The sequence below is a fragment of the Thalia democratica genome, chromosome 9, assembly GCF_965202585.1.
Source record: "Thalia democratica chromosome 9, ktThaDemo2.hap1.1, whole genome shotgun sequence".
Classification (NCBI taxonomy): Eukaryota; Metazoa; Chordata; class Thaliacea; order Salpida; family Salpidae; genus Thalia; species Thalia democratica.
Window position 1 is genome coordinate 33453290 of NC_139173.1, and position 23447 is coordinate 33476736.

At 22.4% G+C, this 23447-nt stretch overlaps 1 protein-coding gene across 1 annotated transcript in view; it reads left to right on the forward strand.

The window, feature by feature from the left end:
- LOC145843889 (sorting nexin-33-like) overlaps nucleotides 1–23447 on the forward strand; it is a 47669-nt gene that overhangs the window by 10379 nt on the left and 13843 nt on the right. Inside the window, exon 7 of the mRNA XM_082951153.1 lies at nucleotides 18462–18667. Within this exon, the coding sequence (XP_082807279.1) occupies nucleotides 18462–18667 (206 nt within the window). The remainder of the gene's footprint in view (nucleotides 1–18461; nucleotides 18668–23447) is intronic.

Consider the following 23447-nt stretch of genomic DNA (forward strand, 5'->3'; position numbering starts at 1 on the left):
ACTTCTGTATGTAGCAGCAACGCAGTATTTAATATTAAAATAAATATAACAAATTATCATTGTACTTCTGTATGTATTAGCAACCCAATATTTAATATAAAAACAAATATAACAAAATATCATTGTACTTCTGTATGTAGCAGCAACGCAGTATTTAATATTAAAATAAATATAACAAATTATCATTGTACTTCTGTATGTATTAGCAACCCAATATTTAATATAAAAACAAATATAACAAAATATCATTGTACTTCTGTATGTAGCAGCAACGCAGTATTTAATATTAAAATAAATATAACAAATTATCATTGTACTTCTGTATGTATTAGCAACCCAATATTTAATATAAAAACAAATATAACAAAATATCATTGTACTTCTGTATGTAGCAGCAACGCAGTATTTAGTATTAAAACAATCAATAAAGTATATATATGTTTTAAAAGACATAATAAATTTATCCTTTTACCTCCTCTACATAACACCAACCCAATATTTTGTATTTAAAATAAATAAATAAATTTACTAAAATTGTTATCATTGTACTTCTGTATGTATTAGCAACCCAATATTTAATATAAAAACAAATATAACAAAATTATCATTGTACTTCTGTATGTAGCAGCAACCCAGTATTTAATATTAAAATAAATATAACAAATTATCATTGTACTTCTGTATGTAGCAGCAACCCAGTATTTAATATTAAAATAAATATAACAAATTATCATTGTACTTCTGTATATAGCAGCAACCAAGTATTTAATATTAAAATAAATATAACAAATTATCATTGTACTTCTGTATGTAGCAGCAACGCAGTATTTAATATTAAAATAAATAAAACAAATTATCATTGTACTTCTGTATGTAGCAGCAACGCTGTATTTAATATTAAAATAAATATAACAAATTATCATTGTACTTCTGTATGTAGCAGCAACGCAGTATTTAATATTAAAATAAATATAACAAATTGTCATTGTACTTCTGTATGTAGCAGCAACGCAATATTTAATATTAAAATAAATATAACAAATTATCATTGTACTTCTGTATATAGCAGCAATCCAGTATTTAATATTAAAATAAATATAACAAATTATCATTGTACTTCTATATATAGCAGCAACGCAGTATTTAATATTAAAATAAATATAACAAATTGTCATTGTACTTCTGTATGTAGCAGCAACGCATTATTTAATATTAAAATAAATATAACAAATTATCATTGTACTTCTGTATGTAGCAACTCAGTATTTAATATTAAAATAAATATAACAAATTATAATTGTACTTCTGTATATAGCAGCAACGCAGTATTTAATATTAAAATAAATATAACAAATTATCATTGTACTTCTGTATGTAGCAGCAACCTAGTATTTAATATTAAAATAAATATAACAAATTATCATTGTACTTCTGTATGTAGCAGCAACGCAGTATTTAATATTAAATAAATATAACAAATTATCATTGTACTTCTGTATATAGCAGCAATCCAGTATTTAATATTAAAATAAATATAACAAATTATCATTGTACTTCTATATATAGCAGCAACGCAGTATTTAATATTAAAATAAATATAACAAATTATCATTGTACTTCTGTATGTAGCAGCAACGCAGTATTTAATATTAAAATAAATATAACAAATTATCATTGTACTTATGTATATAGCAGCAACGCAATATTTAATATTAAAATAAATATAACAAATTATCATTGTACTTCTGTATGTAGCAACAACGCAGTATTTAATATTAAAATAAATATAACAAGTTATCATTGTACTTATGTATATAGCAGCAACGCAGTATTTAATATTAAAATAAATATAACAAATTATCATTGTACTTCTGTATATAGCAGCAACGCAGTATTTAATATTAAAATAAATATAACAAATTATCATTGTACCTCTCTGTATGTAGCAGCAACGCAGTATTTAATATTAAAATAAATATAACAAATTATCATTGTACTTCTGTATATAGCAGCAACCCAGTATTTAATATTAAAATAAATATAACAAATTATCATTGTACTTCTGTATATAGCAGCAACGCAGTATTTAATATTAAAATAAATATAACAAATTATCATTGTACTTCTGTATATAGCAGCAACCCAGTATTTAATATTAAAATAAATATAACAAATTATCATTGTACTTCTGTATGTAGCAGCAACGCAGTATTTAATATTAAAATAAATATAACAAATTATCATTGTACTTCTGTATATAGCTGCAACGCAGTATTTAATATTAAAATAAATATAACAAATTATCATTGTACTTCTGAATGTAGCAGCAACCCAATATTTAATATTAAAATAAATAAATATAACAAATTATCATTGTACTTCTGTATGTAGCAACCCAGTATTTAATATTAAAATAAATATAACAAATTATCATTGTACTTCTGTATGTAGCAACTCAGTATTTAATATTAAAATAAATATAACAAATTATCATTGTACTTCTATATGTAGCAGCAACCCAGTATTTAATATTAAAATAAATATAACAAATTATAATTGTACTTCTGTATATAGCAGCAACGCAGTATTTAATATTAAAATAAATATAACAAATTATCATTGTACTTCTGTATGTAGCAGCAACCCAGTATTTAATATTAAAATAAATATAACAAATTATCATTGTACTTCTGTATATAGCAGCAACGCAGTATTTAATATTAAAATAAATATAACAAATTATCATTGTACTTCTGTATATAGCAGCAACCCAGTATTTAATATTAAAATAAATATAACAAATTATCATTGTACTTCTGTATGTAGCAGCAACGCAATATTTAATATTAAAATAAATATAACAAACTATCATTGTACTTCTGTATGTAGCAGCAACGCTGTATTTAATATTAAAATAAATATAACAAATTATCATTGTACCTCTCTGTATGTAACAGCAACCCAATATTTAATATTAAAATAAATATAACAAATTATCATTGTACTTCTGTATGTAGCAGCAACGCAGTATTTAATATTAAAATAAATATAACAAATTATCATTGTACTTATGTATATAGCAGCAACGCAGTATTTAATATTAAAATAAATATAACAAATTATCATTGTACTTCTGTATGTAGCAGCAACCCAGTATTTAATATTAAAATAAATATAACAAACTATCATTGTACTTCTGTATGTAGCAGCAACCCAGTATTTAATATTAAAATAAATATAACAAATTATCATTGTACTTCTGTATATAGCAGCAACGCAGTATTTAATATTAAAATAAATATAACAAATTATCATTGTATTTCTGTATGTAGCAACAACGCAGTATTTAATATTAAAATAAATATAACAAATTATCATTGTACTTCTGTATATAGCAACGCAGTATTTAATATTAAAATAAATATAACAAATTATCATTGTACTTCTGTATATAGCAGCAACGCAGTATTTAATATTAAAATAAATATAACAAATTATCATTGTACTTCTGTATGTAGCAGCAACGCAGTATTTAATATTAAAATAAATATAACAAATTATCATTGTACTTCTGTATGTAGCTGCAACGCAGTATTTAATATTAAAATAAATATAACAAATTATCATTGTACTTCTGAATGTAGCAGCAACGCAGTATTTAATATTAAAATAAATATAACAAGTTATCATTGTACTTCTGTATGTATTAGCAACCCAGTATTTAATATTAAAATAAATATAACAAATTATCATTGTACTTCTGTATATAGCAGCTACCCAGTATTTAATATTAAAATAAATATAACAAATTATCATTGTACTTCTGTATGTAGCAGCAACGCAGTTTTTAATATTAAAATAAATATAACAAATTATCATTGTATTTCTGTATGTAGAAGCAACGCAGTATTTAATATTAAAATAAATATAACAAATTATCATTGTACTTCTGTATATAGCAGCAACCCAGTATTTAATATTAAAATAAATATAACAAATTATCATTGTACTTCTGTATATAGCAGCAACGCAATATTTAATATTAAAATAAATATAACAAATTATCATTGTACTTCTGTATGTAGCATCAACCCAGTATTTAATATTAAAATAAATATAACAAATTATCATTGTACTTCTGTATATAGCAGCAACGCAGTATTTAATATTAAAATAAATATAACAAATTATCATTGTACTTCTGTATGTAGCAACGCAATATTTAATATTAAAATAAATATAACAAATTATCATTGTACTTCTGTATATAGCAGCAACGCAGTATTTAATATTAAATAAATATAACAAATTATCATTGTACTTCTGTATAGCAGCAACCCAGTATTTAATATTAAAATAAATATAACAAATTATCATTGTACTTCTGTATATAGCAACGCAGTATTTAATATTAAAATAAATATAACAAATTATCATTGTACTTCTGTATATAGCAGCAACGCAGTATTTAATATTAAAATAAATATAACAAATTATCATTGTACTTCTGTATATATAGCAGCAACGCAGTATTTAATATTAAAATAAATATAACAAATTATCATTGTACTTCTGTATGTAGCAGCAACGCAGTTTTTAATATTAAAATAAATATAACAAATTATCATTGTATTTCTGTATGTAGAAGCAACGCAGTATTTAATATTAAAATAAATATAACAAATTATCATTGTACTTCTGTATATAGCAGCAACCCAGTATTTAATATTAAAATAAATATAACAAATTATCATTGTACTTCTGTATGTAGCAGCAACGCAGTATTTAATATTAAAATAAATATAACAAATTATCATTGTACTTCTGTATGTAGCAGCAACGCAGTATTTAATATTAAAATAAATATAACAAATTATCATTGTACTTCTGTATATAGCAGCAACGCAGTATTTAATATTAAAATAAATATAACAAATTATCATTGTACTTCTGTATATAGCAGCAACGCAGTATTTAATATTAAAATAAATATAACAAATTATAATTGTACTTCTGTATATAGCAGCAACGCAGTGTTTAATATTAAAATAAATATAACAAATTATCATTGTACTTCTGTATGTAGCAGATACCCAGTATTTAATATTAAAATAAATATAACAAATTATCATTGTACTTCTGTATATAGAAGCAACGCAGTATTTAATATTAAAATAAATATAACAAATTATCATTGTACTTCTGTATATAGCAACGCAGTATTTAATATTAAAATAAATATAACAAATTATCATTGTACTTCTGTATGTAGCAGCAACGCAATATTTAATATTAAAATAAATATAACAAATTATCATTGTACTTCTGTATATAGCAACGCAGTATTTAATATTAAAATAAATATAACAAATTATTATTGTACTTCTGTATGTAGCAGCAACGCAATATTTAATATCAAAATAAATATAACAAATTATCATTGTACTTCTGTATGTAGCTGCAACCCAATATTTAATATTAAAATAAATATAACAAATTATCATTGTACTTCTGTATGTAGCAGCAACGCAATATTTAATATTAAAATAAATATAACAAATTATCATTGTACTTTTCTGTATGTAGCAGCAATCCAGTATTTAATATTAAATCAAATAAATAATCTAATATATTTGTCATTGTACTTCTGTATATAGCAGCAACGCAGTATTTAATATTAAAATAAATATAGCAAATTATCATTGTACTTCTGTATAGCAGCAACCCAATATTTAATATTAAAATAAATATAACAAATTATCATTGTACTTCTGTATGTAGAAGCAACCTATTATTTAATATTAAAATAAATATAACAAATTATCATTGTACTTCTGTATGTAGCAACAACCCAGTATTTAATATTAAAATAAATATAACAAATTATCATTGTACTTCTGTATGTAGCAGCAACGCAGTATTTAATATTAAAATAAATATAACAAATTATCATTGTACTTCTGTATATAGCAGCAACCCAGTATTTAATATTAAAATAAATATAACAAATTATCATTGTACTTCTGTATGTAGCAGCAACGCAGTATTTAATATTAAAATAAATATAACAAATTATCATTGTACTTCTCTGTATATAGCAGCAACGCAGTATTTAATATTAAAATAAATATAACAAATTATCATTGTACTTCTGTATATAGCAGCAACCCAGTATTTAATATTAAAATAAATATAACAAATTATCATTGTACTTCTGTATGTAGCAGCAACGCAGTATTTAATATTAAATAAATATAACAAATTATCATTGTACTTCTGTATGTAGCAGCAACGCAATATTTAATATTAAAATAAATATAACAAATTATCATTGTACTTCTGTATGTAGCAGCAACTCAGTATTTAATATTAAAATAAATATAACAAATTATCATTGTACTTCTGTATGTAGCAGCAACGCAGTATTTAATATTAAAATAAATATAACAAATTATCATTGTACTTCTGTATGTAGCAGCAACTCAGTATTTAATATTAAAATAAATATAACAAATTATCATTGTACTTCTGTATAGCAGCAACCCAGTATTTAATATTAAAATAAATATAACAAATTATCATTGTACTTCTGTATGTAGCAGCAACGCAATATTTAATATTAAAATAAATATAACAAATTATCATTGTACTTCTGTATGTAGCAGCAACCTAGTATTTAATATTAAAATAAATATAACAAATTATCATTGTACTTCTGTATGTAGCAGCAACGCAATATTTAATATTAAAATAAATATAACAAATTATCATTGTACTTCTTTATGTAGCAGCAACGCAGTATTTAATATTAAAATAAATATAACAAATTATCATTGTACTTCTGTATAGCAGCAACCCAGTATTTAATATTAAAATAAATATAACAAATTATCATTGTACTTCTGTATGTAGCAGCAACCTAGTATTTAATATCAAAATAAATATAACAAATTATCATTGTACTTCTGTATGTAGCAGCAACGCAATATTTAATATTAAAATAAATATAACAAATTATCATTGTACTTCTTTATGTAGCAGCAACGCAGTATTTAATATTAAAATAAATATAACAAATTATCATTGTACTTCTGTATAGCAGCAACCCAGTATTTAATATTAAAATAAATATAACAAATTATCATTGTACTTCTGTATGTAGCAGCAACGCAATATTTAATATTAAAATAAATATAACAAATTATCATTGTACTTCTTTATGTAGCAGCAACGCAGTATTTAATATTAAAATAAATATAACAAATTATCATTGTACTTCTGTATAGCAGCAACCCAGTATTTAATATTAAAATAAATATAACAAATTATCATTGTACTTTTCTGTATGTAGCAGCAATCCAGTATTTAATATTAAATCAAATAAATAATCTAATATATTTGTCATTGTACTTCTGTATATAGCAGCAACGCAGTATTTAATATTAAAATAAATATAACAAATTATCATTGTACTTCTGTATGTAGCAGCAACGCAGTATTTAATATTAAAATAAATATAACAAATTATCATTGTACTTCTGTATGTAGCAACCCAGTATTTAATATTAAAATATATATAACAAATTATCATTGTACTTCTGTATGTAGCAGCAACGCAATATTTAATATTAAAATAAATATAACAAATTATCATTGTACTTCTGTATGTAGCAACCCAGTATTTAATATTAAAATAAATATAACAAATTATCATTGTACTTCTATATATAGCAGCAACGCAGTATTTAATATTAAAATAAATATAACAAATTATCATTGTACTTCTGTATAGCAGCAACCTAGTATTTAATATTAAAATAAATATAACAAATTATCATTGTACTTCTGTATGTAGCAGCAACGCAATATTTAATATTAAAATAAATATAACAAATTATCATTGTACTTCTGTATGTAGCAACCCAGTATTTAATATTAAAATATATATAACAAATTATCATTGTACTTCTGTATGTAGCAGCAACGCAATATTTAATATTAAAATAAATATAACAAATTATCATTGTACCTCTCTATGTAGCAGCAACGCAGTATTTAATATTAAAATAAATATAACAAATTATCATTGTACTTCTGTATGTATAGCAACCCATTATTTAATATTAAAATAAATATAACAAATTATCATTGTACCTCTCTATGTAGCAGCAACGCAATATTTAATATTAAAATAAATATAACAAATTATCATTGTACCTCTATATGTAGCAGCAACCCAATATTTAATATTAAAATAAATATAACAAATTATCATTGTACTTCTGTATGTATAGCAACCCATTATTTAATATTAAAATAAACATAACAAATTATCATTGTACTTCTGTATGTAGCAACCCAATATTTAATATTAAAATAAACATAACAAATTATCATTGTACTTCTCTATATGTAGCAGCCACCCATTATTTAATATTAAAATAAACATAACAAATTATCATTGTACTTCTGTATATAGCAGCAACCCAGTATTTCATATTAAAATAAATATAACAAATTATCATTGTACTTCTCTATATGTAGCAGCCACCCATTATTTAATATTAAAATAAATATAACAAATTATCATTGTACTTCTCTATATGTAGCAGCAACGCAGTATTTAATATTAAAATAAATATAACAAATTATCATTGTACTTCTGTATGTAGCAACAAGCCAATATTTAATATTAAAATAAATATAACAAATTATCCTTGTACTTCTGTATGTAGCAGCAACGCAGTATTTAATATTAAAATAAATATAACAAATTATCATTGTACTTCTGTATATAGCAGCAACGCAGTATTTAATATTAAAATAAATATAACAAATTATCATTGTACTTATGTATATAGCAGCAACGCAGTATTTAATATTAAAATAAATATAACAAGTTATCATTGTACTTATGTATATAGCAGCAACGCAGTATTTAATATTAAAATAAATATAACAAATTATCATTGTACTTCTGTATATAGCAGCAACGCAGTATTTAATATTAAAATAAATATAACAAATTGTCATTGTACTTCTATATATAGCAGCAACGCAGTATTTAATATTAAATAAATATAACAAATTATCATTGTACTTCTGTATGTAGCAGCTACCCAATATTTAATATTAAAATAAATATAACAAATTATCATTGTACTTCTGTATGTAGCAGCAACCCAATATTTAATATTAAAATAAATATAACAAATTATCATTGTACTTCTGTATATAGCAGCAACGCAGTATTTAATATTAAATAAATATAACAAATTATCATTGTACTTCTGTATGTAGCAGCAACCCAATATTTAATATTAAAATAAATATAACAAATTATCATTGTACCTCTCTGTATGTAGCAGCAACGCAGTATTTAATATTAAAATAAATATAACAAATTATCATTGTACTTCTGTATATAGCAGCAACCCAGTATTTAATATTAAAATAAATATAACAAATTATCATTGTACTTCTGTATATAGCAGCAACGCAGTATTTAATATTAAAATAAATATAACAAATTATCATTGTACTTCTGTATATAGCAGCAACCCAGTATTTAATATTAAAATAAATATAACAAATTATCATTGTACTTCTGTATGTAGCTGCAACGCAGTATTTAATATTAAAATAAATATAACAAATTATCATTGTACTTCTGAATGTAGCAGCAACCCAATATTTAATATTAAAATAAATAAATATAACAAATTATCATTGTACTTCTGTATGTAGCAACCCAGTATTTAATATTAAAATAAATATAACAAATTATCATTGTACTTCTGTATGTAGCAACTCAGTATTTAATATTAAAATAAATATAACAAATTATAATTGTACTTCTGTATATAGCAGCAACGCAGTATTTAATATTAAAATAAATATAACAAATTATCATTGTACTTCTGTATGTAGCAGCAACCCAGTATTTAATATTAAAATAAATATAACAAATTATCATTGTACTTCTGTATGTAGCTGCAACGCAGTATTTAATATTAAAATAAATATAACAAATTATCATTGTACTTCTGTATATAGCAGCAACGCAGTATTTAATATTAAAATAAATATAACAATTTATCATTGTACTTCTGTATATAGCAGCAACGCAGTATTTAATATTAAAATAAATATAACAAATTATCATTGTACTTCTGTATGTAGCTGCAACCCAGTATTTAATATTAAAATAAATATAACAAATTATCATTGTACTTCTGTATGTAGCTGCAACGCAGTATTTAATATTAAAATAAATATAACAAATTATCATTGTACTTCTGTATAGCAGCAACGCAGTATTTAATATTAAAATATATATAACAAATTATCATTGTACTTATGTATATAGCAGCAACGCAGTATTTAATATCAAAATAAATATAACAAATTATCATTGTACTTCTGTATGTAACAGCAACGCAGTATTTGATATTAAAATAAATATAACAAATTATCATTGTACTTCTGTATGTAGAAGCAACGCAGTATTTAATATTAAAATAAATATAACAAATTATTATTGTACTTCTGTATGTAGCAGCAACCCAATATTTAATATTAAAATAAATATAACAAATTATCATTGTACTTCTGTATGTAGCAGCGACCAAGTATTTAATATTAAAATAAATATAACAAATTATCATTGTACTTCTGTATATAGCAGCAACGCAGTATTTAATATTAAAATAAATATAACAAATTATCATTGTACTTCTGTATGTAGCAACGCAGTATTTAATATTAAAATAAATATAACAAATTATCATTGTACTCCTGTATGTAGCAGCAACGCAGTATTTAATATTAAAATAAATATAACAAATTATCATTGTACTTTTGTATGTAGCAGCAACGCAGTATTTAATATTAAAATAAATATAACAAATTATCATTGTACTTCTGTATGTAGCAGCAACGCAGTATTTAATATTAAAATAAATATAACAAATTATCATTGTACTTCTGTATGTAGCAACCCAGTATTTAATATTAAAATAAATATAACAAATTATCATTGTACTTCTGTATATAGCAGCAACGCAGTATTTAATATTAAAATAAATATAACAAATTATCATTGTACTTTTGTATGTAGCAGCAACGCTGTATTTAATATTAAAATAAATATAACAAATTATCATTGTACTTCTGTATGTAGCAGCAACGCAGTATTTAATATTAAAATAAATATAACAAATTATCATTGTACTTCTGTATGTAGCAACCCAGTATTTAATATTAAAATAAATATAACAAATTATCATTGTACTTCTGTATATAGCAGCAACGCAGTATTTAATATTAAAATAAATATAACAAATTATCATTGTACTTTTGTATGTAGCAACCCAGTATTTAATATTAAAATAAATATAACAAATTATCCTTGTACTTCTGTATGTAGCAGCAACGCTGTATTTAATATTAAAATAAATATAACAAATTATCATTGTACTTCTGTATGTAGCAGCAACGCAGTATTTGATATTAAAATAAATATAACAAATTATCATTGTACTTCTGTATGTAGCAGCAACGCAGTATTTAATATTAAAATAAATATAACAAATTATCATTGTACTTCTCTATGTAGCAGCAACGCAGTATTTAATATTAAAATAAATATAACAAATTATCATTGTACTTCTGTATGTAGCAGCAACGCAGTATTTAATATTAAAATAAATATAACAAATTATCATTGTACTTCTGTATGTAGCAACGCAATATTTAATATTAAAATAAATATAACAAATTATCATTGTACTTCTGTATGTAGCAACAACCCAGTATTTAATATTAAAATAAATATAACAATTTATCATTGTACTCCTGTATGTAGCAGCAACGCAGTATTTAATATTAAAATAAATATAACAAATTATCATTGTACTTCTGTATGTAGCAGCAACGCAGTATTTAATATTAAAATAAATATAACAAATTATCATTGTACTTCTGTATGTAGCAGCAACCCAATATTTAATATTAAAATAAATATAACAAATTATCATTGTACTTCTGTATGTAGCAGCGACCAAGTATTAAATATTAAAATAAATATAACAAATTATCATTGTACTTCTGTATGTAGCAGCAACGCAGTATTTAATATTAAAATAAATATAACAAATTATCATTGTACTTCTGTATGTAGCAGCAACGCAGTATTTAATATTAAAATAAATATAACAAATTATCATTGTACTTCTGTATGTAGCAGCAACGCAGTATTTAATATTAAAATAAATATAACAAATTATCATTGTACTTCTGTATGTAGCAGCCCAGTATTTAATATTAAAATAAATATAACAAATTATCATTGTACTTCTGTATGTAGCAACCCAGTATTTAATATTAAAATAAATATAACAAATTATCATTGTACTTCTGTATATAGCAGCAACGCAGTATTTAATATTAAAATAAATATAACAAATTATCATTGTACTTCTGTATGTAGCAGCAACCCAATATTTAATATTAAAATAAATATAACAAATTATCATTGTACTTCTGTATGTAGCAGCCCAACATTTAATATTAAAATAAATATAACAAATTATCATTGTACTTCTGTATGTATTAGCAACCCAATATTTAATATTAAAATAAATATAACAAATTATCATTGTACTTCTGTATGTAGCAACCCAGTATTTAATATTAAAATAAATATAACAAATTATCATTGTACTTCTGTATGTAGCAGCAACGCAATATTTAATATTAAAATAAATATAACAAATTATTATTGTACTTCTGTATGTAGCAGCAACGCTGTATTTAATATTAAAATAAATATAACAAATTATCATTGTACTTCTGTATGTAGCAGCAACGCAGTATTTAATATTAAAATAAATATAACAAATTATCATTGTACTTCTGTATGTAGCAGCAACCCAATATTTAATATTAAAATAAATATAACAAATTATCATTGTACTTCTGTATGTAACAACCTAGTATTTAATATTAAAATAAATATAACAAATTATCATTGTACTTCTGTATGTAGCAGCAACGCAGTATTTAATATTAAAATAAATATAACAAATTATCATTGTACTTCTGTATGTAGCAGCAACGCAGTATTTAATATTAAAATAAATATAACAAATTATCATTGTACTTCTGTATGTAGCAGCAACGCTGTATTTAATATTAAAATAAATATAACAATTTATCATTGTACTTCTATATATAGCAGCAACGCAATATTTAATATTAAAATAAATATAACAATTTATCATTGTACTTCTATATATAGCAGCAACGCAATATTTAATATTAAAATAAATATAACAAATTATCATTGTACTTCTGTATGTAGCAGCAACGCTGTATTTAATATTAAAATAAATATAACAAATTATCATTGTACCTCTCTGTATGTAACAGCAACCCAATATTTAATATTAAAATAAATATAACAAATTATCATTGTACTTCTGTATGTAGCAGCAACGCAGTATTTAATATTAAAATAAATATAACAAATTTTCATTGTACTTCTGTATATAGCAGCAACGCAGTATTTAATATTAAAATAAATATAACAAATTATCATTGTACTTCTGTATGTAGCAGCCCATTATTTAATATTAAAATAAATATAACAAATTATCATTGTACTTCTGTATGTAGCAGCCCAATATTTAATATTAAAATAAATATAACAAATTTTCATTGTACTTCTGTATGTAGCAGCAACCCAGTATTTAATATTAAAATAAATATAACAAATTATCATTGTACTTCTGTATGTAGCAGCAACGCAGTATTTAATATTAAAATAAATATAACAAATTATCATTGTACTTCTCTATGTAGCAGCAACGCAGTATTTAATATTAAAATAAATATAACAAATTATCATTGTACTTCTGTATGTAGCTGCAACGCTGTATTTAATATTAAAATAAATATAACAAATTATCATTGTACTTCTCTATATTTAGCAGCAACCCAGTATTTAATATTAAAATAAATATAACAAATTATCATTGTACTTCTGTATGTAGCTGCAACGCTGTATTTAATATTAAAATAAATATAACAAATTATCATTGTACTTCTGTATGTAGCAGCAACGCAGTATTTAATATTAAAATAAATATAACAAATTATCATTGTACTTCTCTGTATGTAGCAGCAACGCAGTATTTAATATTAAAATAAATATAACAAATTATCATTGTACTTCTGTATGTAGCAGCCACCCAGTATTTAATATTAAAATAAATATAACAAATTATCATTGTACTTCTCTATATTTAGCAGCAACGCAGTATTTAATATTAAAATAAATATAACAAATTATCATTGTACTTCTGTATGTAGCAGCAACACAGTATTTAATATTAAAATAAATATAACAAATTATCATTGTACTTCTGTATGTAGCAACAACACAGTATTTAATATTAAAATAAATATAACAAATTATCATTGTACTTCTGTATGTAGCAGCAACGCAGTATTTAATATTAAAATAAATATAACAAATTATCATTGTACTTCTGTATGTAGCAGCGACCCAGTATTTAATATTAAAATAAATATAACAAATTATCATTGTACTTCTGTATGTAGCAATCCAGTATTTAATATTAAAATAAATATAACAAATTATCATTGTACTTCTGTATGTAGCAGCAACCCAATATTTAATATTAAAATAAATATAACAAATTATCATTGTACTTCTGTATATAGCAGCAACCCAGTATTTAATATTAAAATAAATATAACAAATTATCATTGTACTTCTGTATGTAGCAGCAACGCAGTATTTGATATTAAAATAAATATAACAAATTATCATTGTACTTCTGTATGTAGCAGCAACGCTGTATTTAATATTAAAATAAATATAACAAATTATTATTGTACTTCTGTATATAGCAGCAACGCAGTATTTAATATTAAAATAAATATAACAAATTATCATTGTACTTCTGTATGTAGCTGCAACCCAATATTTAATATTAAAATAAATATAACAAATTATTATTGTACTTCTGTATGTAGCAGCAACGCAGTATTTAATATTAAAATAAATATAACAAATTATCATTGTACTTCTCTATATTTAGCAGCAACGCAATATTTAATATTAAAATAAATATAACAAATTATCATTGTACTTCTGTATGTAGCAGCAACCCAGTATTTAATATTAAAATAAATATAACAAATTATCATTGTACTTATGTATGTAGCAATCCAGTATTTAATATTAAAATAAATATAACAAATTATCATTGTACTTTTGTATGTATAGCAGCAACGCAGTATTTAATATTAAAATAAAAATAACAAATTATCATTGTACTTCTATATGTAGCAGCAACACAGTATTTAATATTAAAATAAATATAACAAATTATCATTGTACTTCTGTATGTAACAGCAACCCATTATTTAATATTAAAATAAATATAACAAATTATCATTGTACTTCTGTATGTAGCTGCAACGCTGTATTTAATATTAAAATAAATATAACAAATTATCATTGTACTTCTGTATGTAGCAGCAACGCAGTATTTAATATTAAAATAAATATAACAAATTATCATTGTACTTCTGTATGTAGCAGCAACGCTGTATTTAATATTAAAATAAATATAACAAATTATCATTGTACTTCTGTATGTAGCAACAACACAGTATTTAATATTAAAATAAATATAACAAATTATCATTGTACTTCTGTATGTAGCAACGCAATATTTAATATTAAAATAAACATAACAAATTATCATTGTACTTCTGTATGTAGCAGCAACGCTGTATTTAATATTAAAATAAATATAACAAATTATCATTGTACTTCTAAATGTAGCAGCAACGCAGTATTTAATATTAAAATAAATATAATAAATTATCATTGTACTTCTAAATGTAGCAACCCAATATTTAATATTAAAATAAATATAACAAATTATCATTGTACTTCTGTATGTAGCAAACCAATATTTAATATTAAAATAAATATAACAAATTATCATTGTACTTCTGTATGTAGCAACCCAGTATTTAATATTAAAATAAACATAACAAATTATCATTGTACTTCTAAATGTAGCAGCAACGCAGTATTTAATATTAAAATAAATATAATAAATTATCATTGTACTTCTAAATGTAGCAACCCAATATTTAATATTAAAATAAATATAACAAATTATCATTGTACTTCTGTATGTAGCAAACCAATATTTAATATTAAAATAAATATAACAAATTATCATTGTACTTCTGTATGTAGCAGCAACCCAATATTTAATATTAAAATAAATATAACAAATTATTATTGTACTTTTGTATGTAACAGCAACCCAGTATTTAATATTAAAATAAACATAACAAATTATCATTGTACTTCTAAATGTAGCAGCAACGCAGTATTTAATATTAAAATAAATATAATAAATTATCATTGTACTTCTAAATGTAGCAACCCAATATTTAATATTAAAATAAATATAACAAATTATCATTGTACTTCTGTATGTAGCAAACCAATATTTAATATTAAAATAAATATAACAAATTATCATTGTACTTCTGTATGTAGCAACGCAATATTTAATATTAAAATAAATATAACAAATTATCATTGTACTTCTGTATGTAGCAGCAACGCAGTATTTAATATTAAAATAAATATAACAAATTATCATTGTACTTCTGTATGTAGCAGCAACGCAGTATTTAATATTAAAATAAATATAACAATTTATCATTGTACTCCTGTATGTAGCAGCAACGCAGTATTTGATATTAAAATAAATATAACAAATTATCATTGTACTTCTGTATGTAGCAGCAACGCAGTATTTAATATTAAAATAAATATAACAAATTATCATTGTACTTCTGTATGTAGCAGCAACGCAGTATTTAATATTAAAATAAATATAACAAATTATCATTGTACTTCTGTATGTATTAGCAACGCAATATTTAATATTAAAATAAAAATAACAAATTATCATTGTACTTCTGTATGTAGCAGCAACGCAGTATTTAATATTAAAATAAATATAACAAATTATCATTGTACTTCTGTATGTATTAGCAACGCAATATTTAATATTAAAATAAATATAACAAATTATCATTGTACTTCTGTATGTAGCAGCAACGCAGTATTTAATATTAAAATAAATATAACAAATTATCATTGTACTTCTGTATGTATTAGCAACGCAGTATTTAATATTAAAATAAATATAACAAATTATCATTGTACTTCTGTATGTAGCAACGCAATATTTAATATTAAAATAAATATAACAAATTATCATTGTACTTCTGTATGTAGCAGCAACGCAGTATTTAATATTAAAATAAAAATAACAAATTATCATTGTACTTCTGTATGTAGCAGCAACGCAATATTTAATATTAAAATAAATATAACAAATTATCATTGTACTTCTGTATGTAGCAGCAACGCTGTATTTAATATTAAAATAAATATAACAAATTATCATTGTACTTCTGTATGTAGCAGCAACGCAGTATTTAATATTAAAATAAATATAACAAATTATCATTGTACTTCTGTATATGTAGCAGCAACGCAGTATTTAATATTAAAACAAATATAACAAATTATCATTGTACTTCTGTATGTAGCAGCAACGCAGTATTTAATATTAAAATAAATATAACAAATTATTATTGTACTTCTGTATGTAGCAAACCAATATTTAATATTAAAATAAATATAACAAGTTATCATTGTACTTCTGTATGTAGCAGCAACGCAGTATTTAATATTAAAATAAATATAACAAATTATTATTGTACTTCTGTATATAGCAGCAATCCAGTATTTAATATTAAAATAAATATAACAAATTATCATTGTACTTCTGTATGTAGCAACGCAATATTTAATATTAAAATAAAAATAACAAATTATCATTGTACTTCTGTATGTAGCAGCAACGCAGTATTTAATATTAAAATAAATATAACAAATTATCATTGTACTTCTGTATGTAGCAGCAACGCAATATTTAATATTAAAATAAATATAACAAATTATCATTGTACTTCTGTATGTAGCAGCAACGCAGTATTTAATATTAAAATAAATATAACAAATTATCATTGTACTTCTGTATGTAGCAGCAACCCAATATTTAATATTAAAATAAATATAACAAATTATCATTGTACTTCTGTATGTAGCAGCAACCCAATATTTAATATTAAAATAAATATAACAAATTATCATTGTACTTCTCTATATTTAGCAGCAACGCAATATTTAATATTAAAATAAATATAACAAATTATCATTGTACTTCTGTATGTAGCAGCAACCCAATATTTAATATTAAAATAAATATAACAAACTATCATTGTACTTCTGTATGTAGCAGCAACGCAGTATTTAATATTAAAAGGTCTGAAGAAGTTCGTGTCGTACAACCTGACCCCGTCTCACACCCAATCACCGGTGGAGAGGAGATACAAGCATTTTGATTGGTTGTACGACCGATTGTGCCACAAGTTTTCCATGGTGGCAGTTCCCAAGTTGCCCGATAAGCAGGCCAACGGAAGGTTTGAAGAAGATTTCATTGAAGCTAGAATGGCCAGATTGAAATTATGGGTTTGTTGGGTTTTAGTTATAATTTTTTTATGTTGTTAATATATATTTATTTCATCGAAGCTAGGATGGCCAGATTGAAATTATGGGTTTGTTGGGTTCTAATTATAATTTTTTTTTATGTTGTTAATATTTACTTATTTCATTGGAGCAAAGATGGCCAGATCAAAGTTATGGTATAAGTTTTTAGACTTTTTTTAATGTGTAAAATATGTTTACATATTTAAGCATTTTGTGAGATAGGTCAAGTTTAAAAAACTGGTTTATTTGAGTTATTTCAATTTATACATTATACCTTAAATTTACTATTTTAAATGGTAATTACAAAAATATGGATTTGTTTATTTTAATTTTTTTACATTTTATAAACTTGTAATTTATTTTTTAATGAAGTCTAGGTTTGCTAAGTTAAAGTTATGTGTTTGTTCGATAGATATTTACAATAAGTGTTATTAATCTATAATTCAAGTATTTTTTTGAAGTTAAAAGTAACTGTTATTTTTTATTGAATTTATTGGATTTAATAAGTAATATTTGTACATTAAACTTAACATTAAATATGTATAAGTTCATTTATGCTACTTAGGAAAATAAATTTAAAGCCTAAGATTCGTTTACATTGTTTTAACTATGATACATTATTTTTGATATATATTTGTCATTATTTAACATTTGTCATTTACAGCATTTAAAAAAATTGTATACTGTTGACTAGCAAGTTTATTTCTTATACTATCTGTTGGATCTTAATTATTATTCATATTATGTTTTGAACATTTAAGATGGAAACTTGACTTTCGTTTATTAAAAATTTCTTTATTTGAAACTTTATTGTACAAGTATTAAAAAAGTTTATGGATGATTAGATTTTGCTTTTCCCTAAACTAGTTGTTGTTTAATTTTCCAAGCTAATTTTTTTAATGCTAAGTTTTTCCCATAAGCATTATGGTTTTTATTTTATCTTAAAAATTCAATGTGTTGTAGGTAGTAGTTATACAATTTCAATTTTAATCGAACTATTTGAATAATTTCTGTGTATTCCTTAAACTTGTACTTGTCTGTTCAATATTTTTAAAGTCTTTTTAAGTTTGAAATTAGTTCTGCTTTAGAGAACTAAAAAAACAGCTTAAAAATTAAAAACAAATAAGTTAGTGTGTTTGTATTTAATGTTCAGGTAAGATAAATTAATAAATTGTTGTTTTAGTATTTTAAAAGGTATTTAGTATTTTCGTTTACTAATGTTTATTTTAACTTATTTTGGAATGTCTAAAAGTTGTTTTGTTATTTACTGTAAAATCTACTACTTGAAAATAAAACATGTACTGCTAAAATTTATTAAAAAGTTAAATTTAAATTTGTTGGAATTCCTAGTCATTTTAGGTCTTAATCATATCTACTACTTTATAGGTTAATTATATCTACTGTATAATATATTAATTACATGTGTTGTGTAATCATAAACTTGAGAAAATCAATTTTTCTTACTATAAAGTGAAGCAAAGTTGGTTTACTAAAAAAGACTAACAAAATAGGTTTGTAAGACATGTATTTTTTTTAATTTGATTGTTGTTCTTATATTGAAGGCTTTTAAAATATAGTCCTTAGAAAAAGAAAAAAAACACTTAAGTTGGTTATTTACAGAAATAAAAAATCAGTCTAAACACATTTATAGGTATATTTAAAAAAATATTACTAAAGTAAAACATATACACAGTTTAAAACTTCTTTTTTTAAATTAAGAGTTTTCAAGAAAATTAGTATGTCAGAAAATGTGATCTGATAGTTTTTTAATTAATGTGGTCTTAAATCTATTTAAGTTTTTACTTAGTGGTTTTTAAGTTGTTTTCTTAAAATTGAATATGTTTTCTCCCTTTTAAACCAATATAAAATATTTTCAGTATTTTATGTCTTCAAAAATGACTATAAAAATTAAAAACTTTTTTATTTAATGCTTTTATACCCGTATAAAGTTTTTTAATTAATTTTCAAATACTTATTAAAAAGTAAACCTTAAAGTAGTTCAAAAAAGTCTTATAAATTCATTTTTCTTAGTTAGGCAGTTTTTTCACTAGTATAGTTTTTCAAACAAAAATAACTATTTTAAATGTTTAATTGCATATCAATTTAATAAATAATTTATTAAACGAATAAAGTATATTAATTAATCTTGTTTTTTCAAATAATTTTAAAATTCATACTAAGTATTAAGAAAATCAAGTATAACAAGTAACAAGTGTAAATAATTGACATACATGAGTACGTATTTTAGTGGTTTAAAATTATATATAATACATTTACTATTGGCTAAGAACATTTTTAACACGTAAAATATCTAAACTATTTATATACAGTTAGAACTTGAGTTCATCGAAATCATTTGAGATAAATTTAATAAAAACTAAAAGACAATAGTGAAATTCTATTTAAGTTTAAATCTCTAATTATTGAATTTATTTAACTTAACAATTATAGTTTAAGTTTTTGTGAATTTATAGAAAAGTATCATTTAAACATTGTAAATTTTAAACAAAGGAATTTAACTTGTGTTTTCATTATTTTTATGAACATAAAACGTAGAATACAAAACATTATATAACAAAATTCAGCAGACAATAATAAAATATTTGGCTAATATTTAACTAAAACCCTTTTGTTTATTTTATTTGCTTTGCTCACATTACTATTATTTGTTGAAACTGATAAACAAGAAATCCATGTACTTGGATTTTACAAATACAATATTTTTATGGGTTTCTGTAAAAATATTAAAAAAAAAAATTTGGGTTTCCTTCCTTCTAAGATGTAGCAAAAACACGTCAGGTTTAATACGTATTGTTTAAAAAAAACTTATTTAGTTTTAAGTTAGAGGTATTATTCAAAATATTTTACTCAGCTTATCAAATGCTTCTTTATAAGGTTTAAAAGGTGATCACTCCTTGACTTTTGTTTGGTAATAAAACAAAATATTTTAGATATAACAAATTAGACCTATGTATAAATTTTTATAAATATTTTAGAGTTATTTGATAGAATTAAAATGTACATTGAATTGCTCATCAAGTATTTGATTTAAAAACATATTTTATGGTTTAAAACACTCATTTATTTTAAAATAAAATGTATACTTAACTTAAAATTCAAATATTTTCTTTTTGAAGGTTGCTTTGTAATAAAGACATTTACTTGTTATGATTAAAAATATCCTACTATACTGCAATTTCAAATAACGTTTGTATAATTTAAATAATATAGTATAATAAGTATAATTTCTACTATACTTTATATTCAAATGACGCTTGTATACTTATTAGAGCTGTTTGAAGTTAAAAATACAAACTTTCAAACACGTTGTAGTATACTTAATGCCTGTTATTTATCAAGTGATTATGTATTAAAATAAACTTTCATATGACTTTAAATTATATATATGTATATATTAAAGCTTCTTATAAGTTATAAGAGATATACGTACTTATATGTGAAATTTGTCTTTTTAAAATAGCATAATTTGATACATATTATTAGTTTTACATGATTTTAGTTCACATAGTGTAAAAACTAATTAATGTTAATTTGTTTATCCAATATTGTGTTGTTTATTTAGCCAACTGAGTTTTTTAATTAACAGCTAAAAATATTAAATCATAAAAGAGTATAAACACTTTAAAAGATAGCTACAATATTTTGTGTTAAAAACGCTTGAATGTTTTAAGTATATGTTGTACACTACTTATAAGTATTTTATTAGGCTTAATTAGTTTGTTTTAAAACTCATGTTTAAACAAGATAACTTGTTTTTAAGTTTATTTGTAGCTAGTAAACAGCTAAACATAGCATACATTTATAAGTGGTATTGTTAATATTTCTGCAAACTTTTCTTGTTTTACATTTTTATGGCTTCAAAATAGTTTTATTGTTTATTTAGTTTGGTTCAAATTGAAATAATTTTTCAACAATAATTTAATGTTTTTTATTTTATTTTATTGTTTAATTTTTTGTTTTTGATCTATTTAAAAAAAGCTTTGTAAAATATATTCCTACATTCCTTTTTAAATAACAAACAATTTCATTTTCATTGTTTTTTGTTTTGCATTATAAATTTTGATTTAGTAATGCATTTTTCCCACACAAAAACAAAAATTTTATTCAAAATTTGCCTGTATATAACATATGGTGTTTCATAAACAAACTTGGTAAATATGTCGCTTGCATATAAACTCACTTATCAGTAGCAAGTTCATTATAATAAGTGGTCAAGTACTTTTATAAATTTCACATTCCACAAGGCTCTTATAATGAAAGTAACTATGTACTTAAGATAAAACATTTCTTTTATTTGACAATTAAGTTAATTGATATCAAGCTTGTACAATATTATGAATTATGCTAAGTTTTGAAATTTCTTTAAGTGAGAAAAGTATAACTAAAGTAAACCTTTTTAATGTTTTTAGTAATTCTTTTGTGTAGCATAACTACTAGTTATTCTATTTAATGATTTTTTTATAAACTAGTTTATGAAAAATAAATTTTAACGTTTAGCTAGTTAGATGTGAAAAATCATGTTAATCTTTCGTAGGTTGATTTTGTGCTAAAAATATTTTCAAACTGTTCTTTTTTTTACCATTAAATATCACAGTCTACCACTACAAGTGAATGTTTTTGTCTTTTCAGTGTTTGTCTTTTGTACGAGGTGTGTGGAGAAAGTGCTTTATTGTAACTGTTTGTTTATGTTGGTTATAAATAAAAGTTTGATAATGTATTTCAGTTTTACGTAGCGTAAAAC